General features: G+C 40.3%; 1 protein-coding gene across 2 annotated transcripts in view; it reads right to left on the bottom strand.

Annotated features, from left to right (window-relative positions):
- The window catches only part of ice1 (KIAA0947-like (H. sapiens)), a 140208-nt gene extending 118349 nt beyond the window's left edge, over positions 1-21859 (bottom strand). For both annotated transcript variants that reach the window (XM_060921430.1, XM_060921431.1), the window contains exons 1-2: positions 21642-21859; positions 10021-10079 (exon numbers count right to left, since the gene is read on the bottom strand). In XM_060921430.1, the coding sequence (XP_060777413.1) occupies positions 10021-10079; positions 21642-21731 (149 nt within the window). In that variant the 5' untranslated portion in view covers positions 21732-21859. The remainder of the gene's footprint in view (positions 1-10020; positions 10080-21641) is intronic.
- Between the last annotated feature and the right edge of the window lie 245 nt (positions 21860-22104).

The following is a 22104-nucleotide window of genomic DNA, read 5'->3' as shown; positions in this document are numbered from 1 at the left end:
TGACAGTTTGTCATGGAAAGGCAATAGACGGATGTCAATGCAGGAAGAGTTTTATCCAAAGCACGCTCGCAAACAGATCCAAAACAGAGACAAGGGCAGAGTTGAACAACAGGCAGTGGTTGAGCGAGGCACAGACAGGATATCAGAGGTAATACAATACGCAAAGTCCAAAAAAAAAAAGGGTCAAAACCAGAAAAGCGATCCAAAATACACGGCTTTCACAAAGTCTATGTTACTGAGAGTCCTTATATGTATGCAGGGCTCGACATTAACGCTAGTCCGACTGTCCGGGACAACCAAACGTTTGGTCCAAATAAGTCAAATCTGCACCTGCCTGTCCAACAGGACAAGCGGAATTATTCCCAACTCTCCTGGAAGTTCCGAGAGTCTCTTGCATAGTGGCTCCCTGACACCTACTACATTATCCTGGAATCTAGAGCGAGCAAGCAAGAGCACATGCACGAGAGAGGGAGAGCATCCTGATTGGTCTACATCGCAAGACAGAGCAATCAGTTTTCTGTGTGGGCGGGCTTTACGTCTTCTCTCCCAAACCGAGAGTCCATCAGTTCAGTGTATCCAGGAGCATCATGACAGAGTGCCCACTTCACCTCAGACTACACAAGTGTACCCTTGCCTAATAGGAGTAAAAAAAATAATGTGTTGCACGTGATACTGTCTGTAACAGTGACTTTAGCATTGCCCATGGCTGGTTAAACGATTGTGAAAGACATGTTAAGGTGAGTTTAACAGTGTCATTTGTTCATGTACATATTATTTATAGTAGCTAGCTCGCTGCCCAGGCTACATGACAAGGTCAAACTCCTTGAAGACTTGCTTAAAGTTGCAATACAATATTTAAAAATAAATAAATAAATGTTAAAATCATAGTAATAAAGCAGTTTACACAAATAGTATAAGTAGAGTGGCAGCTAGAATTAGACACCTTTTCAGATTTACCAATAAACAATTTTACGAAGGTGAGTTTCAGTTACAACAGTTATTCTTGGTTAATTAGTCAACCGGAACCCCCCCCCCTTTTTGTATATAAACTCGCGTGTGAGAAGTCAAGCGAGGTTTCGATAATAGTGATCATTTTCACTGGTGTCCAACATTATCAACACCCTGTGGAATTAAGTGGGATTTATGTATTTATCTTTGTGGAACATTGTTGAAGTACTTTAAAAAAAAAAAAGAAGGAACAAGGGCTGATTTATAATTTTTTTTTTCCTGATTCGTAACAGAACAAAATGGAACGCTTATACAGTACTTGGAATCCCACTGCAATAAATAGAATTAGACCAGAATTAAATTCCTAGCATATAAAAAAAAATTACATGTTTGAAGTATTGAGATTTTTCTATTCCCTTCAGAATTTTTTTTTTTTTGCAGTTTGTTGTAAATATCTACCATGTCAATCAATATCAGACATTTTATATTTTGGTTCAAGGAATAACATGCAACCTTTGATCTGGATTTTCATGTGGTTACAGTGTCAATTGCCTGTTGACATTTATTGGTAAACTACAAAACTAGAAATTAATACAAGCAACAATAAATGATTAACAAAATGTGATATACAAAAATACTTAGAAAGTGGGTAGAAAGTTGAACAAAAATATTTGACAGGTTAAAACAGTTTATTCATTTACAAATATTAGAATTACTTCATTTACATAAACACTGACGTCAATATTTATATAAAATATATTTTGTACTAAATATTTCTTTATGTAAAAGAAATTTTAAATAAAAACTTTTGTTAGCTTAAGACCACATGCTGATTATTATTATTATTATTTTTTATAAATAATCTGGATGTCGGTAACTGTGGACAAAGGTGTCGAAAATTGTTGAATGGCGTCACGTGATCTGATATGCTAAGTAATCAGGAATCATCTCTTCTTTCCAGTGTAAGTTTGAGTAATTATTCATGCACAAATGTACGTATTGAAAGTCTTTTCTACTTTTGCAATGACCAAAAGATCGTTAAGGTAACTGCTGTTCTAGGCTACATCTTCATAAGGGTTTACAAGAAATTCAAGGTTTATTGAGAAATATGGAAAATAAATAAATAAAATAGGCAAATATTAACCAAACAGTGTTTGTACTTGTAAATGAGATGAAGTAAACATTTGTTGAGTAGGTATTTCTACATAAACTGATATGATTGCATTGTTTTGCAATAAAACTGGTCTACCAGACCCATGAATACTGGTTGTGTAATAAAAATGCAAAACACAAGACGAAGGATTAAAAAAAAAATTTTTTTAATTAATTAAAAACTAGCATCTGATGTAATCAACTACTTTTGCCATGCTGGTGTACCTTAGCTTGTTACACCTAGGGGACTGCTTCAGTGTAGTGAAGCTTCATTTTTAACATAGAACAACCGGTAGCTTGGCTCACTAATCTTTCCAAATAGCTGCCCACCACTGAAAATGAAGGGGACATTTTCAAATGCTAAACCAAAACCCCAAACAAGTCTGTGACAAAGAAACTCAAGAAGAACTACTCCCCAATGAAATTAAGGGTTAAATGAAAAGGAAAAATTGAGAGATATGTCTGAAAACATTTCTTGTTGAAAGAAAACCCATTTTTAGAACACAGTTATGAAGATAGATTATGATATAAACTAACGATTCATGGGAATAACTGAAAACAAGGAGCTCACACAACTAAGATATCCATCTCCAAAAGTCAGTTTCTATGCAGAATGGACTATTTTATGGAGGCCGCCATTGCAAATATTTTAACCAATCAGAAAAATCCCCCCGATCGTTTCCGGCAATGCTCTGATGTCATTTGAGCGCAAGACCTGGAAGCTCTGCATAGCAAATAAGACTTGAAGCTGCCCCTGGCAGGAGATTATTTCATTAAAAGTTTATATGAAAAAAAATTTAATTCCATTTCTCTAACAAAAAAGTGGAGGGGGAAGATGATACTGATGTCGCTGATAAACAGCAAGGGAATAGTGAACAGCTGATCTACTCATGTGTGACTAAATGGGGAAGGTAATGTTTCATATTTATATCCCCGGTACAAGTAGTGCTGCCGTGACAGCCTCATTCTGCAGACTGTAACCTTGCTAGACTACCTACAAACAGGTCTACATACAATCTAACTTACCTAAATATGTTAAAGAGGCAAGTGCATGAGTTTTTACACATCCCTGGCAGCATGAGCATTCGTTAGCACGCTTAGCATGCTTTCAACTCCTTCATGAAAAACTTCATCAAGACATCACCAGGCTAGCCTACCGTAATTACCACAGTACAACCCCCGCAGCAACACAGAAAGAGGGTAAACAAACATTGCAGCTCATGTGCTCGGAACATTTTGAAAAAACACGTTTCACTCAAACAACTCGGATGCACCGGGCATTAGGAATACCGTACAAGCCAGTGCTGAATCCAGACATGGTTCCCACAATCTTCGCCCAAAAACCAGACAAGACAAACGAGACAACATGGTCAGTAGTCCGCAAAAGAGATGTTCAAAGGGTAAGAAAACACTTCTTATGGCTTCCCTAACTATTTATAAAGCGCGCCATGTTATTTTGAGTTCCTTTAAGCATAAACGTAATAATTGCTGATGCAGCTAAGCAGCTTGATGTTTGTTGGGTGTCTTGCTTTGATTTAGTGTTGTCAAAAGCACCTTGGTAATGATTAACTAAAACAACTCCATAAATATTGTTCACTTGTGTGTAACCAATTGATATGGTAATGCTTGTTTATCATGATCATCATCGTTATTCACGTCACTGTCCGATATACTCGAGGAAATCAGTAAAGAAATGTGGCTGGTGCCATGATCCATTTTGTCGAATATGGTCATGTATTGTAAGTGGTGTCACACTTTACGGAAACCATTCAGAGTGTTCTTTTAGGTATATAGGAATTTGTTTGTGGAATAGCCAACCTCGATCAGTGTAATCTAGTTAAACACGTGATAATTTAAAAAAACAGGTGAAACAGTTTTTATGGAGTAAATTCCAAACCCAGTTTTATGATGTGTACATACCACATTTTTAATCATTCTGGTGCTATTTCTGTAATCTAGTTGTACTCTGTGATAATTACAGTTAGCATATTTTTGGTTTATGACTTTTTCCATCACTGTCCATATAATTGTCAATTTATTATTGTCTCTTATATTTTATTGTTTCCTGCTGTCATCAAGAGGACCACATTGGAAAGAAGTGTATTCAGGGGCGTGGCCACCGGGGTGGCTGGGGGTGGCATTGGCTACCCCTGAAATTTGGTTGGCCACCCTAAGTGGGCCCCCGCTCCCCACCTCAGTAAGGGAGAAAAAAGGAGGGTTTAATTAATTGCAAAATTTATTTTTCCACGCATATGTATAAAAGTACAATTTAAAAGTGTTTTGATGTTGGGCAATATTATTTTTAATTATTTTGTACACAACAGCATAACTGCTTTTGCGAATAGGTTATTGGCCGCACAGGAAGAACGTCAATTTCATCCAATCACAACAGAAGTTGGACCTCTTTCATGTTCATCAAGCTGGTATGGTTCCTGAGAACACCACCACTGCGGTGGTTAAACACAAAGATTAATTAAGGTAAGTGAGAATGTCCAAAGTGTGAAAAAAGTGTGAATGTTAGTGTTTAATGTATTGGGAATTTCGCAGGTGATTAGGTAACGTTTGTGTAGCTGAAGTTAAGGAGCTAACGTTAGCAACATTAGCTCGACAGTAATGTTATCAGCATTTAGCTGTGCAGTTATGTACTCGCGTATGGGTCCCAAGAAAGACGGTTCGAGCAGGAAAATAGAAAGGTCGCACATGTGCGAGTACCGAATTCAGCCCATTCATTCTCATTTTTCTCCAGGAATGAATTCGTGCAAAGAGGATCTAAGTACAGTAACTTTTTCGCGCATAAACAAACTTCCCTTTGGCACACATCTAACACAGCCTGATAGATTTGACTTGAGTCAGGTCGATGTCCTGAGCAGCCGCCTGAACTAGGCTACGTCCCTCGAGGGAAAAAAAAAACAAACGCAGCCCCACATGCAGACAGTAGCCTCGTCAAAAAATATCACCCCATCGCGTTGAGGCTGAATGCCTTTGTCTAAATTGTTGTATGCACCATGTAGTTTGCCATCTCATGTCGTCATATCTCCATCTTTGCATCCTCTGCGTTGTGTTGCTGGGCAAAGATGTGCTCCGATCAAATTGCCATGCTGTATGACGGCTGTATTTTACCCAGTCCTTGACAATATGAATGCAGAACTTACAAGGCGATTCAGTAAAAACAACTGTGATATCATGAAGGGTATACAAGCTCTTAACCCTAAGGGTAAAAGCTTTCTAGAGGAAGCAACAGTTTTACGTTTTGGCTGTCTGTATGACTGTGATGTTGATGACCTAAAACATGAGCTGTATCAGGCAAAGAAGGTTGTTCAAAGAAAAGCACAGTGTGGGACTGAAATGACCAATATTTTGGATTTTACAACTTTCCTTGAACAAAGAGGTGTTTCATACAAAGAGGTGTTTCATCAGCTTTTTCACTTGTGCCGAATAGCTCTGGCCTTGCCAGTGAGCAGTGCTAGTTGTGAGCGCAGCTTCTCAGCACTAAAGCTTATTAAAAATCATTTGCGAACAACAATGACTGATGACAGGCTTAGTAACCTTGGAGTGCTCAGTATTGAGAGGAGAAGGGCAAGGTTGTTGAACCTAGATGACTTTGTTGGACGCTTTGCTCACAGTCACGGAAACAAGCGTATACAGCTAAAATAAGTCCACATTGGTGTACTACAAAATGTAGAAATGAAGCATTCATTGTCTAGGAAATTGTCTGTGATTGTTTACTCTTATATTTTGGATTAATAAGAAGGCTAGGCCTATGTTTCTTTTTGCTGCTGTAGGCCTAGATGGTTGAGCTACTTTTGCTATTTTATATATTATTGGCTAGTTTAATCTTTTCATTGCTCTGGGCCAATAGTACTTACTCTATTTTTTTTGTAAAATTGTGCTTAAATGTGTTAATAAACTCAGTAATAATTATCTCACTAATTAATCATCAATAAAGTCATATTACTTATAATGTAGTCTACTGGTTATTATTGTCATCACCTAAAATCAGAGGCTGTCATAGGACACTTTAAACCATTTTATGTCAATACAATAGGGGTGTAAAGGTACAAGTACATTTACCGAACCGCTCGAAATCGAACGTTAGGTTCAATACAGTGCTGTATCGAACGGGAGCCTACAGTCAGTTTACATAGGCCATGATTGCATGCTGCCACTACATGTGCAGTGGCTCTTTAATATTCAAGAGGGTACTCATTCATGATTGGGGTGGTTAGGGAAGGATTTTAAATATTCATGAGGAAACTTGTCCGTGATTTGTGCTACTGTGATCATGTGTGACAGAGTTTTGGTTTAATAAACAATGTGCTGAGCAAGCAAATGGTTTAACGTTATTCCTATACTGTACCGAAACGAATCGTGACCCCAAAACCGAGGTAATCATGATTTTTATGTATCGTTACACCCCTACAATACAATATGCCACCCCTCTACAGTTTGTGACCCTATTTGGCCCCCCCAAGAAAAAAATCCTAGACACGCCCCTGAGTGTATTTTATACTTTGTGTTATCCTCGGTGCCATTTATATTGTATCTTTTTACATGTAAGAATTTTACCAAATAAATCCATACCATACCAGCAGCTCGGGTGTTTCTGGCAATATTTCCGCCTTTTTTCGTACAAGTGCATCCTGCTGTAATGTTCCTGTATAGTAAAGCAGTGTTTGTTTACCCTCTTTCTGCATTGCCATGGGGGTTGGACTGCCTACTACGGTAATTACGGTAGGCTAGCCTGGTGATGTCTTGATCAAGTTTTTCATGAATGAGTCGAGAGCATGCTAACGAGTAGTATATAACATAGGTTCAGCCTCGTTTTACAGGTAAAGAGTTCAGGTTTGTCCATAAGTGAGGGTTGCAGCTCATTAATACACTATTTCAGATGTACAGTGGAGAAAGATAGATAGATAGATAGATAGATAGATAGATAGATAGATAGATAGATAGATAGATAGATAGATAGATAGATAGATAGATAGATAGATAGATAGATAGATAGAACCACAACGACTGTCACCTTAGTAGACCTTTCGCGTTGCCCCTTCAGTACTGAAGTATACACTCAGCCTTGTGCCCAAATGACGTCACGCATCGCCCTTCCAACAGGCAACATGGCAGCCTCCTGGTGGCATTAGAGTAGCGAGACTAAAACGCTCACAACTTTCTTATAAATGGTCTTATGGGCTCTCAATATTACAAGCTACCAACCCATGCATGTATTTACTTTACATTTTCTATTCCTTTAAAGCATATATGCAGAACCATGGCCTCACTTTCATTTATAAATGCCTTGAGACCTCAAGAATGGCATAGGAATAGTTTTAAGCGTTAACAATAAATCTAATATAGTAATTTTTACAATTAAAGTCATTCATATAGGTAGCGGTCTGAGTGAATGACCTTGACATCCGTAGACTTCCTGCTGTGACGTTATCGGTCTCATCGCCATTTCCGCTATACTAAAAAACAGAGCTGACTGCAACTCCGATCCTCCATTTTGAGCTAATTTATCACCATGCCACATAGATGTGTTGCTGGCTGGTGCAGCAACACGACAGAAGGTGGATTTATGTTGCATTCATGGCCCAAGAACGTTCAAACTGCAAAGATTTGGACACGTTTTGCGAGAAGTTCACGGGTACGTCGGGCGCCTACAAAGTGGTCTCTCCTCTGCACATTTTACTGAGGACTTGTACGACACCTCTGATCTGTTGAGGAGTGTTGGCTATAAGCCCGTATTGAAAGAGGGTGCAGTACCAACAATTAAAGAAAAAGTATTTATTTTACTGTTTTAAAATTCAGTTGCACCAGTTCTCCCGGAGCGTGAGCTGAGGGTTGTTGCTAAAACCGGTGACATCCCGTTCCGTCCCGGGTTTTAGTAATTGCCTGAGCCAAGCAGTAATGGCGGAGTATTCCGTATGGAGAGAATGAGTGGAGCAGCCGCCTGATTTCTAAACTGGATATTGCGGCCATCTCGCCCTTACGTGGAAGAAGCAAATGAATGGAGAACTGAACGAACAACTGAAAGTCAGATTGTTTCAAAACAATCAGCCACAAGATCGGCCTTCAAGAAGCGAGAACACAGACTGGTAAGCTCTGACTCTCATTTGGATATAAAAAACACTTGTTGTTTACCTGCATTTAGATTAATACATGTAACTTGTACTGCGTATTTAAGTTACCGGTATAAGATTATTTAATTCACTTCAGAATGTGATAGTCTCAGTTCACTGATTATTTAATTAGCCTTTTACATTTTATCAGTGAAAATGCATGCATATACATGTATGTTGCATAAGTTATAACACCTATCCTGTTTTAATGAGAGTCAACCCACAATCAGTGAAGTCAAATCAGTCCTAGTTGAGCAAGTCGGTCACGGTATTTCTTACTTTCACCATAAATTTAAGCCGGTGACGGCACGGTGGTGTAGCGGTTAGCATGGTTGCCTCACAGCAAGAAGGTTCTGGGTTAACCCAGCAGCCGGTGAGGGCCTTTCTGTGTGGAGTTTGCATATTCTCCCCGTGTCTGCGTGGGTTTCCTCCGGGTGCTCCGGTTTCCCCCACAGTCCAAAGACATGCAGTTGGGTTAACATGGGGCGGCCTTAGGCTGAAGTGCCCTTGAGCAAGGTATTTAACCCCTGACTGCTCCCCGGGCGCTCTAGTGTGGCTGCCCACTGCTCTGGGTGTGTGCGCGTGTGTTCACTGCTTCAGATGGGTTAAATGCAGAGGATGAATTTCACTGTGCTTCAAGTGTGCATGTGACATAAAGGTTTCTTCTTCTTCTTCTAAAAAAAAATGTTTTATTTATATGACTTTGGTCTATAGCTGTCAAAGGCCTCGGCCTTAAAACCGATTACCGCTGTGACGTCACACACTCAGGGATGGCTAGCTCAGCAGGGCAGCTCGAATGCCAACTTTGCGGTCGATTTTCACTCTCAAAAATATATATATTTTTAATTCCCATTTATGCAGCATACAAGAGTCAAGGATGGAGATACTATCCACTCAGAAATGTATTTTTAAAAAAAAAAAAGGTTCTGCGTATATCCTTTAAGGTTTGGAATTTATGTGCCCTGTATGTAACATTCATGTAGACAATATGGAATGAGTAATGTGGAATGTGGAATGAGTAAAAATACTACTGCTGTAGTAATACAGCAGTAGTATTTTTACTCATTCCACTACTACTGGAAAAAATTAAACCTCCTCTTGAGTTAGATAATTAATTATTCCACCCACCCACCCAAAACACACACACACAGCCCTAACTGTTTTCAAATTTCTAACTTCTGATTATATTTATCAATAGAAAGCTTTATCCAAGTTTAAAAAAAAAAAACCTGAATGCGGTCCCCCCCCTTAAAGGGAGCCAATAATTCCGGATTAGACTGTATTCATTTCTTGGCAATATTGTAATAATGTAATTAAACTGTAATACTATTCGGCAAATAGCACAATATGAAAATGTAATTTTTGCACATGCTGTACATGCAACACGTATAGTACCAGTCAATGTTTGGACACACCTAATTCATAGGTTTTTCTGTATTTTGACCATTTTCTACATTGTAGAACAATACTGAAGGCATCAAAACTATGAAACAACATATGGAATTTTTGTTTACCATATAACAGTCTTTAAAAATGTTTCATATTTTAGATTCTTCAAAGTAGCCACCGTTTACCTTGACACTTTGCACACTATTGGAATTATCTATGAGGTAGTCACCTAGAATGCTTTTTAATTAATCAGAAATTTCTTGCCTTCTTAATGCATTTGAGAACATCTAAGTAAAAAGAAATGTCAGTCCATCATTACGTTAATAAAATCCACTGAATTAAAAGGTGTCCCCAAACTTTTGACTGGAACTGTGTACACAACCAGTGGAGCCGATGTGAATTGTCTACTCACTCTGTGTCTATAATCTTCTGTTTTAGCGTCAGTAAAGCAGCCACATACTCATCCAGGCTCTGAAAAACATCCACATGTTTAAATTAGAATCAATCCATCACAACAAGACTGCTGTATTTGAGGTTTGAAAACTGTTTGGGGTGTTTCCCAAATCATTAGAATTTCACTCAACCCCAATAACAAATAACACTGCTTGTGATGTTAATTTCAAGCAAGTTAAGTCAAATCACAGTTAAAAAGAGTCACAGAATAATTAATATTTTCTCTTTCCAAGCTGCTTCTCAACCAAACTCTGAACTCCTCTGTCATGAAGACTCTCCCATTCTGAGAAACTGTGCAAAAGCAGTATTACAGTCAGAAAGCACTGATATCCAAGACTCCTTGCATAAATCTTAAACATCTCCAAACAAAAACATGAAATGATATTTTCTTTATGAAATACAAACATTTTGTTTTTTAAAAATCTTTATTATTAGTCTTAACTTATGAGGCGTGTCCACCCTACAAGTCCCTGGGAATGAGCTGTTGCTACAGAAACAATCAGAATGAGCTCATTAATATAAACCTCTCTCACATTACAGCTGGAACTACTGTCCAAGCCTTGTGGTTATACAAGCACAATGCACACCATCGGACCAATCAGATTCAACAATTCAACTGTGGTATGGTATAATTTTCGAGAAATGGATAGTGAACACTCAATATAAAATAGTTAAAAAAAAAAAAAAAAACTGTTGACTCAACATTTTGATACCATCTCTGATAACTGATAATGGACATACAGCGCCATTTACATGAGCTCAATCGCATTGGAATTGTCTTTTCTTACAGCTGAATTATGAAGGACACAGCTCAACATGGCCGAGTCAAAGGCATACAAGGTGCCACTGGCAGCCGCCATACTACTCGTGCTCAGATATTCATACTTGCGGGCAATTTAGGTGGTGTTTACATTAGACCGTATCCGTCTCGTTTTCGTCGCGGATGCACTGTCCGTTCACATTAAAACGCCGGGAAACGACTCCACAGGTGGAACAACTTGAATCCGCCAGGGCCCACGTATTCAACCCAGTTCGTATCTGATCCGGTGCTGTGTAAACATTGAGATACGAGGAAACGCAGTGCTGAGCTCTAGCTGACGTCGTCACTGGACAACGTCACTGTGACATCCACCTTCCTGATTCGCTGGCGTTGTTCATGCCACGTTGGTCATGTGACGCGACTGCTGAAAAACGGCGCGGACTTCACTTCCTGCTATTGTTTCCGCCTTGTATCACCTTTTTGTTTTTCATTAAAGAGTATAAAAGTATGAATATAATGCTTTGCCATTCTTAATGTTGTTCATAGTAAGATGCAAATACTGCCCATTGTGTAGTTATGATTGTCTTTAGGCTTGCCATCCTTCCACTTGCAAGTGGTGAGTGACTTGCGCATGCCCGATATGCACTGGGATCACACACACAGCGGCTCAGTCCCGAATCACTGCTCGTGCGCTTCACTCGCGCGCTCTGTGAGCTGTGCAGGGCCGGAGTGCGCACCCTCCAGAGGGCACTCGCTGTTCAGGGCGGAGTGATTTGGAGCGCAGCCGCTGAGGAGGAAGCGCTGAGCCGCACTGACACATTTCAACTTGCGTGCCATCTAATTAGTCATGTGATTAGCATATCCGTGTATTGGCGTTGCTGTATGCACGCGAATCGTGTATTGGCGTTGCTGTGTGCACGCGAATCGTTTTAAAAACGTTAATCTGATGATCCGCTGATACGGTCTAATGCAGGGGTGTTCAAATTGATCCATAAAGGCCCGTGTGGCTGCAGGTTTTCATTCCAGCCATGCAGCAGCACCCTGATTTGGCTTATTCAATCAACTGACACACCCACCCTTTAATCAAGGGTGGGTGTGGCTGCAAGTATTTGACTGTGTGAAGACAGTTCAGTTGATTGAATGAGCCAAGTCAGGTGTGCTGCTGCATGGCTGGAATGAAAACCTGCAGCCACACGGCCCTTTATGTATCAATTTGAACACCCCTGGTCTAATGTAAACACCACCTTAGAGTAGCCAGTTAGGTTTAACTGCATGTCTTTGGACAGTGAGGGAAACCAGAGCACCCAGAGGAAACCCACGCAGACACTGGGAGAACACGTATAACTACTTAGTAATAAAAAGGTCAGGACAAGTGAAAAATCTTGCTGCTTGTCCAACTGGATAAGTGGATTAGAAAGTTAAAAGGTCATAGGCAAAGGTTTTCAATTTATGCATATTTGAAGCTTTATGTTAAAAAACCCTTTGTAATTTTTTTTCTGGTCCCAATAAGTATTGTTAATAAGTAATAATTAAAATAAGTTAGCACGGATCGCGGCAAATTTCTGCTCGGCAATTTTCGTGACCACTCAGCGCGTGACGCCATTCAAAGCAAACAAATCGCTTGAGTTGAGTCCACTTCAGTTTATTTGCATTGCTGTTCGGCCGTGCGTTCGGGAATTTCCAAAGAAAAAACATGCCTTATTGTTGTGCAGTGAACTGTAACAACAGGACCGGTTCAGGAAGAAGTTTTTACCTTTTTCCGAGAGAGAAGAGGCAGAGAGAGTGGATTGCGCGCGAAGTGAAAGGGTTGGCAGCCAGGTAAATACACCACTCTGTGCTCCGATCACTTCGGCGACGATTAATTTTTGAAGAATCCCCATCTGTTGGAGAGTTTAGGTGTCAGTGTCAGACAGAGAAGGCTCAAACCTGACACTGTTCCGACAAAATTCGAGCACAAAATCAAGCAGTCAAAGAAGAAATGGACCAGCAACGCTCAAGCAAAAAGAAGAAGGTTGGAGGTAAACATTTTTACCTTTGCTTGCAATTGACAAGTCAAGAATCTTGAGGGATCCTGTACAATCATTGTGGAAATGAGACAAAAGGGATATTTCCTCACTTAGAGTAGGCTATAAATAGTATAATACTTGTATTACTATTAGTAATATATTATATTAGCAATACAAACGAATCCACGTTATATTATAGGGATTATGCGTGTGCCCATGTAGTTTAATTATTCTTCAAAAGGGCTCTTATTTAGTATTACGACAAAAGTAAGAATTTATCATAACTACCAGGATAAATCATTTGGCCACGAGTCTTGTTGAGGTCTGGGTTCACCGCGATCAGAGTCGGCCTAGTCGCTGTCCAACTCCGGGGCCACACAGTCAAACCAGTGAGCCACATTTACAGATTGCTTCGCAACGGCCATAGGTTCATACATATATCGTTTCACCTCTCGATATTCAATCTGGAGAGTTCCTACTTCAAAATCGCTATCAGACATTTTACACAACCCCTCATGACCAAAGCCCGTACACGTGTGCTCGTTTCACAAGTAAACACAGAACTGCTCCCAGTCTGTTTGCCTTGAATGACATCACGACGACTGTCCCCCGGCGGTAAAAGTGTGTGTCAGTGAGATGTAAACAAACCTTCGGAACTTGCACAAACCAGTATCTTTTAACCGTTTTATTTCAATTTTAAGGTGCAAATTAGACACCAGGAAGATTGAATTCGCTTTTTGGGTCGCTCTTCTAGACAATAAAGTTGATATTCTACGTTCCACCTCCAACCCTTGCCTATGACCTTTAATGTCGAGCCCTGGCCTTGAAGGCAGCATATATTGCTCCAAAATCTCAATATACTTTTCTACATTAATGCTGCCATCACAGAAGTCACAAAGCAGCCAAAGGGTAGAGAAGTAGCCTTGGACCCAAAGGGTTGCTGGTTCGATTCCCTGGACCTGCAGGAAACTCCACGGCTGAAGTGCCCTTTGAGCAAGGCACCTACCCCCCAACTGCTCCCCAGGCTCTGGGTGCATGTGCTTGTTGTATGTCGCTCTGGATAAGACCGTTTTGCTAAATGCCTGCAACGTAATGTAAATTGAAGTATACCAGATAAAGCATGAAATGTCTTGGGTTCATACTGGCAAAGTAAATTTAGAAAATCACTGCTTTCTTTTTTATTCATATTTTCCATACTGCAACTTTTTCTGATTTAGGGTTGTATAATAAAAGCATCTCCAAAACATATACCTCCATTTTTTATTCTAGATTGTGTGTTAGTGTCCAAAATTGTAAGGAACTTTGATTTCAGGAGGATTTAAAATTTATTGGAAAAAGTGTCATACTTCAAAAAAAGACCAACAAATGATCAGAATACATAAGAAAAGATGGGGGGGAACACTTTAGTGACAAGAAGTGTTATATTGCTAATATATTATATTGGCAATATAAACAAATCCATGTTATATTATAGGGATTGTGTGTGTGCCCGTGTGGTTTAATTATTCTTCAGAAGGGCTCTTATTTAGTATTACAACAAAAGTAAGAATATATCATAACTACCAGGATAAATTGTTTGGGCACGAGTCTTGTTGAAGTCCAGGTTCACCGCGATCAGAGTTGGCCGAGTCGCTGTCCAACTCCGGGGCAGTACAGTCAAAGGCCAGACTGGATTGTGGTAACAGGAAGTTTATAATCAGACAAATAACCACCCATAGTGATTAGCTTCTAAGGAAACACAACACATCAAACCTTGAGCACCAACAGCAGAAGACTGTGTTCCACTTTTTCAACCAAGAATCTGAAGTTACAGTGGGACCAGACTCACTGAAACTGGACAGTTGCAGAATCACAGCTGAGTTTGTGATTGGCACAGTGCCTGACTACACAGATGGCAATATTATTACACCTCACATATTCTCCTTAAATCAGAAATAGTGGAAATGCTCATTTTCCAGTTTTTTTTTTTTTTTTGGGGGGGGGGTCAACTGTTACAGTTAACACATAAAGGAGCAATATTCAGGGCTCCCAATTGGCACAAGGCGGGGGGGTGTCACTCACTATCTTCCAGAGACTGCTAGTTCAGATGAAACCACTGTGACAAAAAGAGTAAAAATTAGCCTGTGCTCTCAGGGAGGGAGGGAGGGGTGGCATACTCTCTCTCCCCTGTCAATCACAGCAACACTAACCACTCATGGGCATCTGTGTGCCCATGTATATGGAAGTGGGCAGATAGTGCTTTCCACTGAGTGGGTTACGTCAGCCCCTAACACTGCATAAGAAGCAGTTTGAAAAGATACAGTCAGTTGGCATCAAATGTTTGAGAAAGCCTCCCTGGAAGCCAGCTGTCATGTGACAGGGGAGACCTATCTGGTGGGTAGGAACTGGCGACATCTAAATTAGCGAGAAAACTGGGGAATGTGAGAGACAGACAGACAGGGCAGCAATAATTGATTTCTTTTACATTACTTGTCCAAATAACCAGGAAGATATGATTTTTTAAAAACGGGGGGGGGGGGGGGGGGGGGGGGGGGCCCTTAAACCATGACTTTACCATAACTGTATTAAGTCACTCATAAAAGCCGTTTGAAAAACTGACTTCTGGTCCAGGGCTCGACATTAACAGTAGCCCGATTGCCCGGGGCAACCATTCAATAGATTCGGACAACCAGACTCTCACAAATACTTGCCCGATCAGGCAACTACCCAAATATGTCAACTTGCGTGAAAAACGATGTTTATTCATTCATATTATGATGAAATTCCATCACGATTTGCGATTGTTTGACTCGGAAAGACCGCGTCCATGTTATTACGGGATGTTCAACAACTAGCGGAATTCACATTTGCACATCGCGGGCTAGCAATGCAGTTTCCCATTGCTAATAATTATCACGTAGTGCATATTCAGTGTTCTATTCAGACCCTCCAGGATTTCGTGATGTTGTGATTTGCAACTTCAACGCAAATTCAACCAATCCCCGCGAATTCAGGGCGGTGCTGCAATTATATCCAATCACCGCAACTTTCCTGCAAATTTGACCAATCGTTGGCGTCGTCTTGAGGTGACGTCGACAAACTACCTTCCGCCTTATTTCCGTGTATACGTTCAAGAGAAGCAGCATGTACGTAGTGTTGCCAGATTGGGCGGTTTTAAGTGCATTTTGGCAGGTTTTGAACATATTTTGGGCTGGAAAACGTCAGCAGTATCTGGCAACATTGCATGATGTGCGAGTCAGTGTTTATATAGGCTTAAATTCTGTTACTGAAAGTGTGTTATGTTTACAGTGAAGGACTGTGTGCACTTTACATTTTTTTTTTACTTAATGCAAGAAATTAATGGATGCCAACGTTTTTGCCAAACTGATATTTTATTTTCCATTGTTTAGGCAGCTTCAGCATCATACTGTAAGATTCTGTTCAAATTGTTTTTTTCTTCTATGAAGCCTGAGCCATTTATTTTATTAGTTTATAATCATTGTTTAATTTAGTCTTCAGGAGAGACTGCCTGCACACTGTACTAGTATTAATAGTTTTTTTTCTTACATGAAAGCTGAGGCATTTATATTATATTTTAAGGTAACTTCATGTTGTACTGTGAGGTTCTATGCACTTTAACTTTTGAACCAACAGGTGCATTTGGATAAGTAAAGCCTATTTTTCTGCATTTTTGTAGTCCTGGTAATCTTTTATACTGGTCAAGTTGTTTATAGAGGTTTTCGACCCACGTGACCGTTGCCATGTCAACAAGTAGCCGGCGCCATTTTGACGGTCACAAATATGGCGACTACCGGTAGCGATACAGTGTTGATCATGACGAAGTCTCATTGTCGAGTATTTTATCCGGCCTAGATGACACGAGTAAGAAGCGATATCACCAGAAAATCAATGATGCTGGTGTACGTGATCCGTACACGTTACCAGGCTATCTTTTTCTGGCTTTGCAGCACTGCAGCGCGGGTGATCTTCCTGACCTGCAGTCAGGCGTGTGGGAAATACCAGGGAAAAAACATAAAAGAAAAAGGAGCGAGATGCAGAAAACACCTTCACTATCCAGCGACGTAGGGCATTTACAGGGCGAGCAGAGGGAGAGGTATTTGCAAAAATTGAGGTTAGCAGGCTTAGAGAACGACGTTTACCTGCTTCCACCAGGATTGTTCACTGATGTACAGAAGTACACGAAGCCCTCGTCTTTACCTGACTTCGGCCCACATGATATTTACTAGTTTACTGAGCGCGTGCGCTCGCTCGGGCAGCCTGCCCGAGCACGCTAGCTCAGTAAACTAGTAAATACAGTAAAGGAAAAACTTGAGACTGAAAGGTTTTAACAGTCATCCAAATGACTGAACGTAAACATTGCTACAGTAACCTACTAGCTACTGTTGTTGACATTAGCTAGCTTGACCTTCAAAATGGCGGACACCGGGGCGTCACGTCACCTGTGATATCACGTCGAAATCCTCTATAGGACCATTTCTCAGTGTCCTTGTTTTTTAATCAATAGTTTTTCAGTAATAACTTAATATTTAACATATCACTCAATTTTAATCACAAAAAGAGAAAATCGCAACAATTTCTCGCAACTTTCACTTCCTCCCGCAATGTAATTGCAACAAAAACCTAAAAAACGCCGCAACTTTCATCACAATTTTTTGGAAAAACCCCCGCAACATCAGACATTTTAGCCCGCAACAATCACAAAAAAGGCCCGTGAAATCCTGGGGGGGACTGTCTATTGGTATGTCCTTCACTACATGACTAATTGCCGCATTACTTGCACGGGGCGCTAGTGTCAATGCTTGTTGATACAGACGACAGCATCTCAGAAGGTTGAATAATAAATAAAAAAATAATATGTAATATTTGGGCAACCATGTTCTGAGTTCGGGCAACCAGATTTCTACAAATGGTTGCCCGAATGGGCAACCATGTCTCAAAATTAACGTAGAGCCCTGTGGTCTGGGAATGTGTGCTTGTGTTTGGCTAGGCCTGCTGTCAGTTATTTTATGGACACACTCCAGGCAACCGGAGGCTGTTTTCGAATGGGAGAAAAATGCTGTCTCAGGAAGGTGTCTTAGGCTATGGTCACACTACAGCTCACGATGGGTTTGTGAATACTTGGCTATGACAAATTGGCAGTATTGCCACCAATCGTGCAACACGCAGCGAATGTTCTCCGAACTACACGAGTTGTTTTTTGGTGTGTCTCTGCCTCATGAGTGGTCATAATCATGGCAAAAAAATTTCAATGCATGTATTGACATTTGGTGGTGGTTTCTGTCGGCAAACTAATCGGCAAATACTCACAGATGGGTTTAGGAATACTTACTGAAGCTCAGGGAAGCATCACCACCAAACACCTCATTTTCATTGATAATCCATTGCAAAGCATCGCAAGCTGTAGTGTGACCGTAGCCGAACATGACAGCAAGGCATCAATGACCATTCGAAACTAATGGCTTAATTTTCTGTCTTGGAAGATTATTTAAAACTACCACCAAAATATTTATTTTTTTAAAGGCATCATGGATGCATACTCAATGCTGCCTATTAGCCATAAATCTGGGTGGCAGCTCCCTCAAACAATGGAAAAAAATTAAAGATAATGGACCAAGCTTCACAGAAAACTGAATTCATATTAGGGATGTTAACCGATGACCATTTGACCGGTGGTTGACCGGTGGTTGACCGAATTAACGTCAACCGTTTAATTTTTTTTTGGATGTCGGTGAAAAAAAAAAAATCAATCGTTTTGAAGCTGCCGATTTTGGAGCGGAGAACCTGGAATTCTGTGTTGTAAACGCTTGGGCCATGCCAGGCGGTGTAAGGACGACAGCTGACAAATCAGAAACACCCATTCAGTCATGTCCCGCCCTCCCGCCCCAGTTAAAGACAGCTGACAAATCAGAAACACCCATTCAGTCATGTCCTGCACTCCCGCCCCAGTTAAAGACAGCTGACAAATCAGAAACACCCATTCAGTCATGTCCTGCCCTCCTGCCCCAGTTAAAGACAGCTGACAAATCAGAAACACCATTCAGTCATGTCCCGCCCTCCCGCCCCAGTTAAAGACAGCTGACAAATCAGAAACACCCATTCAGTCATGTCCTGCCCTCCTGCCCCAGTTAAAGACAGCTGACAAATCAGAAACACCCATTCAGTCATGTCCCGCCCTCCCGCCCCAGTTAAAGACAGCTGACAAATCAGAAACACCCATTCAGTCATGTCCCGCCCCAGTTGAACACAGCTGCCACTCGGCGAAAGAAAAGAAGTGTAGACACAGGCTTTTTAGCTTACAAATTACTATTCTGTTCTTTTTTTTTTTAATTATTATTAGAAGGCACATCGAGTTTAGTCCTGCCTTGGCCAGTGCATTCTGAAAGTGTGTTTCGGTCTGTAGCCAACAATGCATGTTATTGCAGATCATATCTCTCCGCACAAACTAAAGGTGCAGATGCCGACTTTTTCACGGCTTTTTCATGGACTGTAACGGCGTTTGCTTATGTAGTAATTTTAATACAGAATTTACTCTGATGAAATTCTTCAGACACTCCAATGCCCCCCCCCCAAAAAAAATTGGATCTGCACGAGCCGTGAAAAAGGCGCGCCGTTTGCATCCCTGTTTAAACTCATAGGTTAACCGACTTTAACCGGCTAATGAGGCTCGGTGGTCGGTCAAGATTTTTTTTAGTTTTCGCCATCCCTAATTCATATACAAATGTAAGATGTAAGGACCTTTTTCTGCTTAGATTTTTGAGAAGTTGCTGAGAAAAAAACAAAACATAGTACTCTCTTATAACCTCATGACTATAACCAAATAAATTTGTTTGATATTTGGGAGGCATCCATTAGCCAACTAGCTAATGTTATCTAGTTACTCACATGGCATTCTAAATGTCATATTACTGTAAATGCTATCCTAAAAGGTTGCTCGAAATGAACATTCTTAGACTATGCCTTCAGTTGAAAGCCATGCCTTATGAGACACTTGCCAATTATGGCAGCATGGAAAAAGCAGCAACCTTTTCTTTCAAAGCAGCCTGGGGGCAGAACATGGCCAGGAGTAATTCAAATGTCAAACCTGTCGAACCATTAGAGACCTTATCTGGGTGGGGTCTAAAAAGTTCTCTCTTGTTCTGAGAAAACTCCTGTCATGTCACATGTTTTGACCTGCAAATGCTGACACTTTAATTAAATATGCAAATTTGAATAGGTCATTATATGGAGACTTCTAATGATGGTTTTGAACATGCATTAGTTACTTATCCCTGAAAAGAGCTGTCAACACTGGTTGTAAATGTGAGCTGGAGAACTGTACCAAGTTAGACACTAGCATCTGCTCAAAAGGTCCCAAGATTTGTCATTTCCACCATCCAAGCCAAAAAAGATGCCGCATGACAAAGTACTGGCATGAGTGATGTCTCAATTTACATACTTATGCTATTTTGAATGTACAAATGCATTCATAGTGGATAAGCAACATGCAGTGCACTACAAGTACCCATGTGATGTACTCATTTATGCATTTTTTTGGTGGATGTGTCTATATAATAGGATTATTACACAGTGGTGCAAAGATATATAGTTTATCTTCTTGTGTTGAAAAATTTCACTCATTCACTTCGCTCAGTCACGAAATACATTACCCACTCAAAGACACACTTCATATCTTCACGCCACCATGTAATATCCTACACACACACGCGCACACGTACAAAAATAAATAAAATGGGCATCTCTCAAATCAACTTAAACATAGAACATAGCTTGAGGACATTCCAACGATCCATAAGCTTCAGAGACTTATTCAGTAGTTTCAACTCGTTCAGCCAGTGGTTTGTACATGGTTTAGCCTTCATATAGCTACATTTATGTATTAAACTTCCCTGATAAACAGTAAAACAGATTTTGATTTTTATTGTTAAAAGTGGCAGTAGCGCAATCCTCTCGGACAAAAGCCAGCTTCACTCCAAAATGCCTGCACATATTCACAATAAAAAGATAAATGATCCAAGCTTTCAATTTTATTTTCACAGAACACACAGGTGTGGACATCAACGTTAACCTCCTAGGGCTTAGCGGTCACATGCGTGGACAGCACTTTATGGAAATTCGGAACAAGAATCCACATATGTGGACATACTTTTTCTCTAAAAGTACATCTTATCAAAAGATGATGCTTAGTTTTTATTCTAATCAGGTTCTAATAAGCCCAAATAGCAAAGAGAAATAAAAAAATGCATGTAAAAAAACAGCTTGGGCCTTAGGAGGTTAAACCTTCGTTTGTTGTGGAAAAATCTCTAAAATGATAAGTGCATTTCTTTCAATTTAGAAGGGATAGTAAATAAGATACATCAGCTCACTACTTTTAGTTCCTCAGCCTCAAGTTTCTTCAGAATACAGTTCTCTAATGACTCCGTTTGTGCATTTACAAGTCAATTCCTGCTTGAAAGCTGTCTCAATCCAGGCAAGGTCTTAAAGCACGTCTTTTTTTAACATCGATTTCACAGAGTCTAGTATGGTTTTGATCATTCTGCTACAGCTGGAATTTCTCACAAAACGCCTCATGCCGTTACTCCGGACAGGTCACATGACCAGTGCGTCACTGATACCGAGCTCGTGCAGATCGACAACCACAAGTCAACAGAGGTCCATACAGTCTATTCTCGAAAACTATGAACAGCCGATGATATTTCCCACGTCATAACAATACTCAGAAGCGAGTTTTTTGTTTGTTTTTACCGCACACAGCAATACAATAAAAACAGATAATAAACATTCAAAGAACTTAATTGCGTTTTCATTTGAACGCACCTGATTTAAAACAGTGCAGTTTTGACAAGTACCAGAAGTAGCTTCGGATACGATTCCTTCGGCCCCAGACTGGTTCTCCCCCGGCATCATGGTATTTAAATAACCTTAAAACCTAATGAAAGAAAACAGAACAAAAACTGAGTTGTATTCCAAAACAAGACATGGATCAAAATAACACTGTGCATTATGGAAACGTAGTACTGCACGCGGACTCTTAGGACCCCAATGCACCAAAGACCCGGGCTGCCCTGTGAAAACGCCTGAGTCGAATAACGCGCTCTCTCGAACAGTTCTGTAGTTTACCTACAATATAACAGTATAATATAAATATAACTTTTTTTTACAAATGTAATTTTGACTTACTGAGAATTAATTATGTTCGTGAAACGAGCTAGCTCTTTGAGTTTCTTTGGTATATGGGTCAATGCCAAATAACATCTTGTTCCCTGTATCGGTGCACTAC

The sequence above is a fragment of the Neoarius graeffei genome, chromosome 5 (assembly GCF_027579695.1).
Source record: "Neoarius graeffei isolate fNeoGra1 chromosome 5, fNeoGra1.pri, whole genome shotgun sequence".
In the NCBI taxonomy this organism is placed as follows: Eukaryota; Metazoa; Chordata; class Actinopteri; order Siluriformes; family Ariidae; genus Neoarius; species Neoarius graeffei.
The sequence above is the reverse complement of the archived record's forward strand: the minus strand, read 5'-3'. Positions and strand labels throughout refer to the sequence as shown.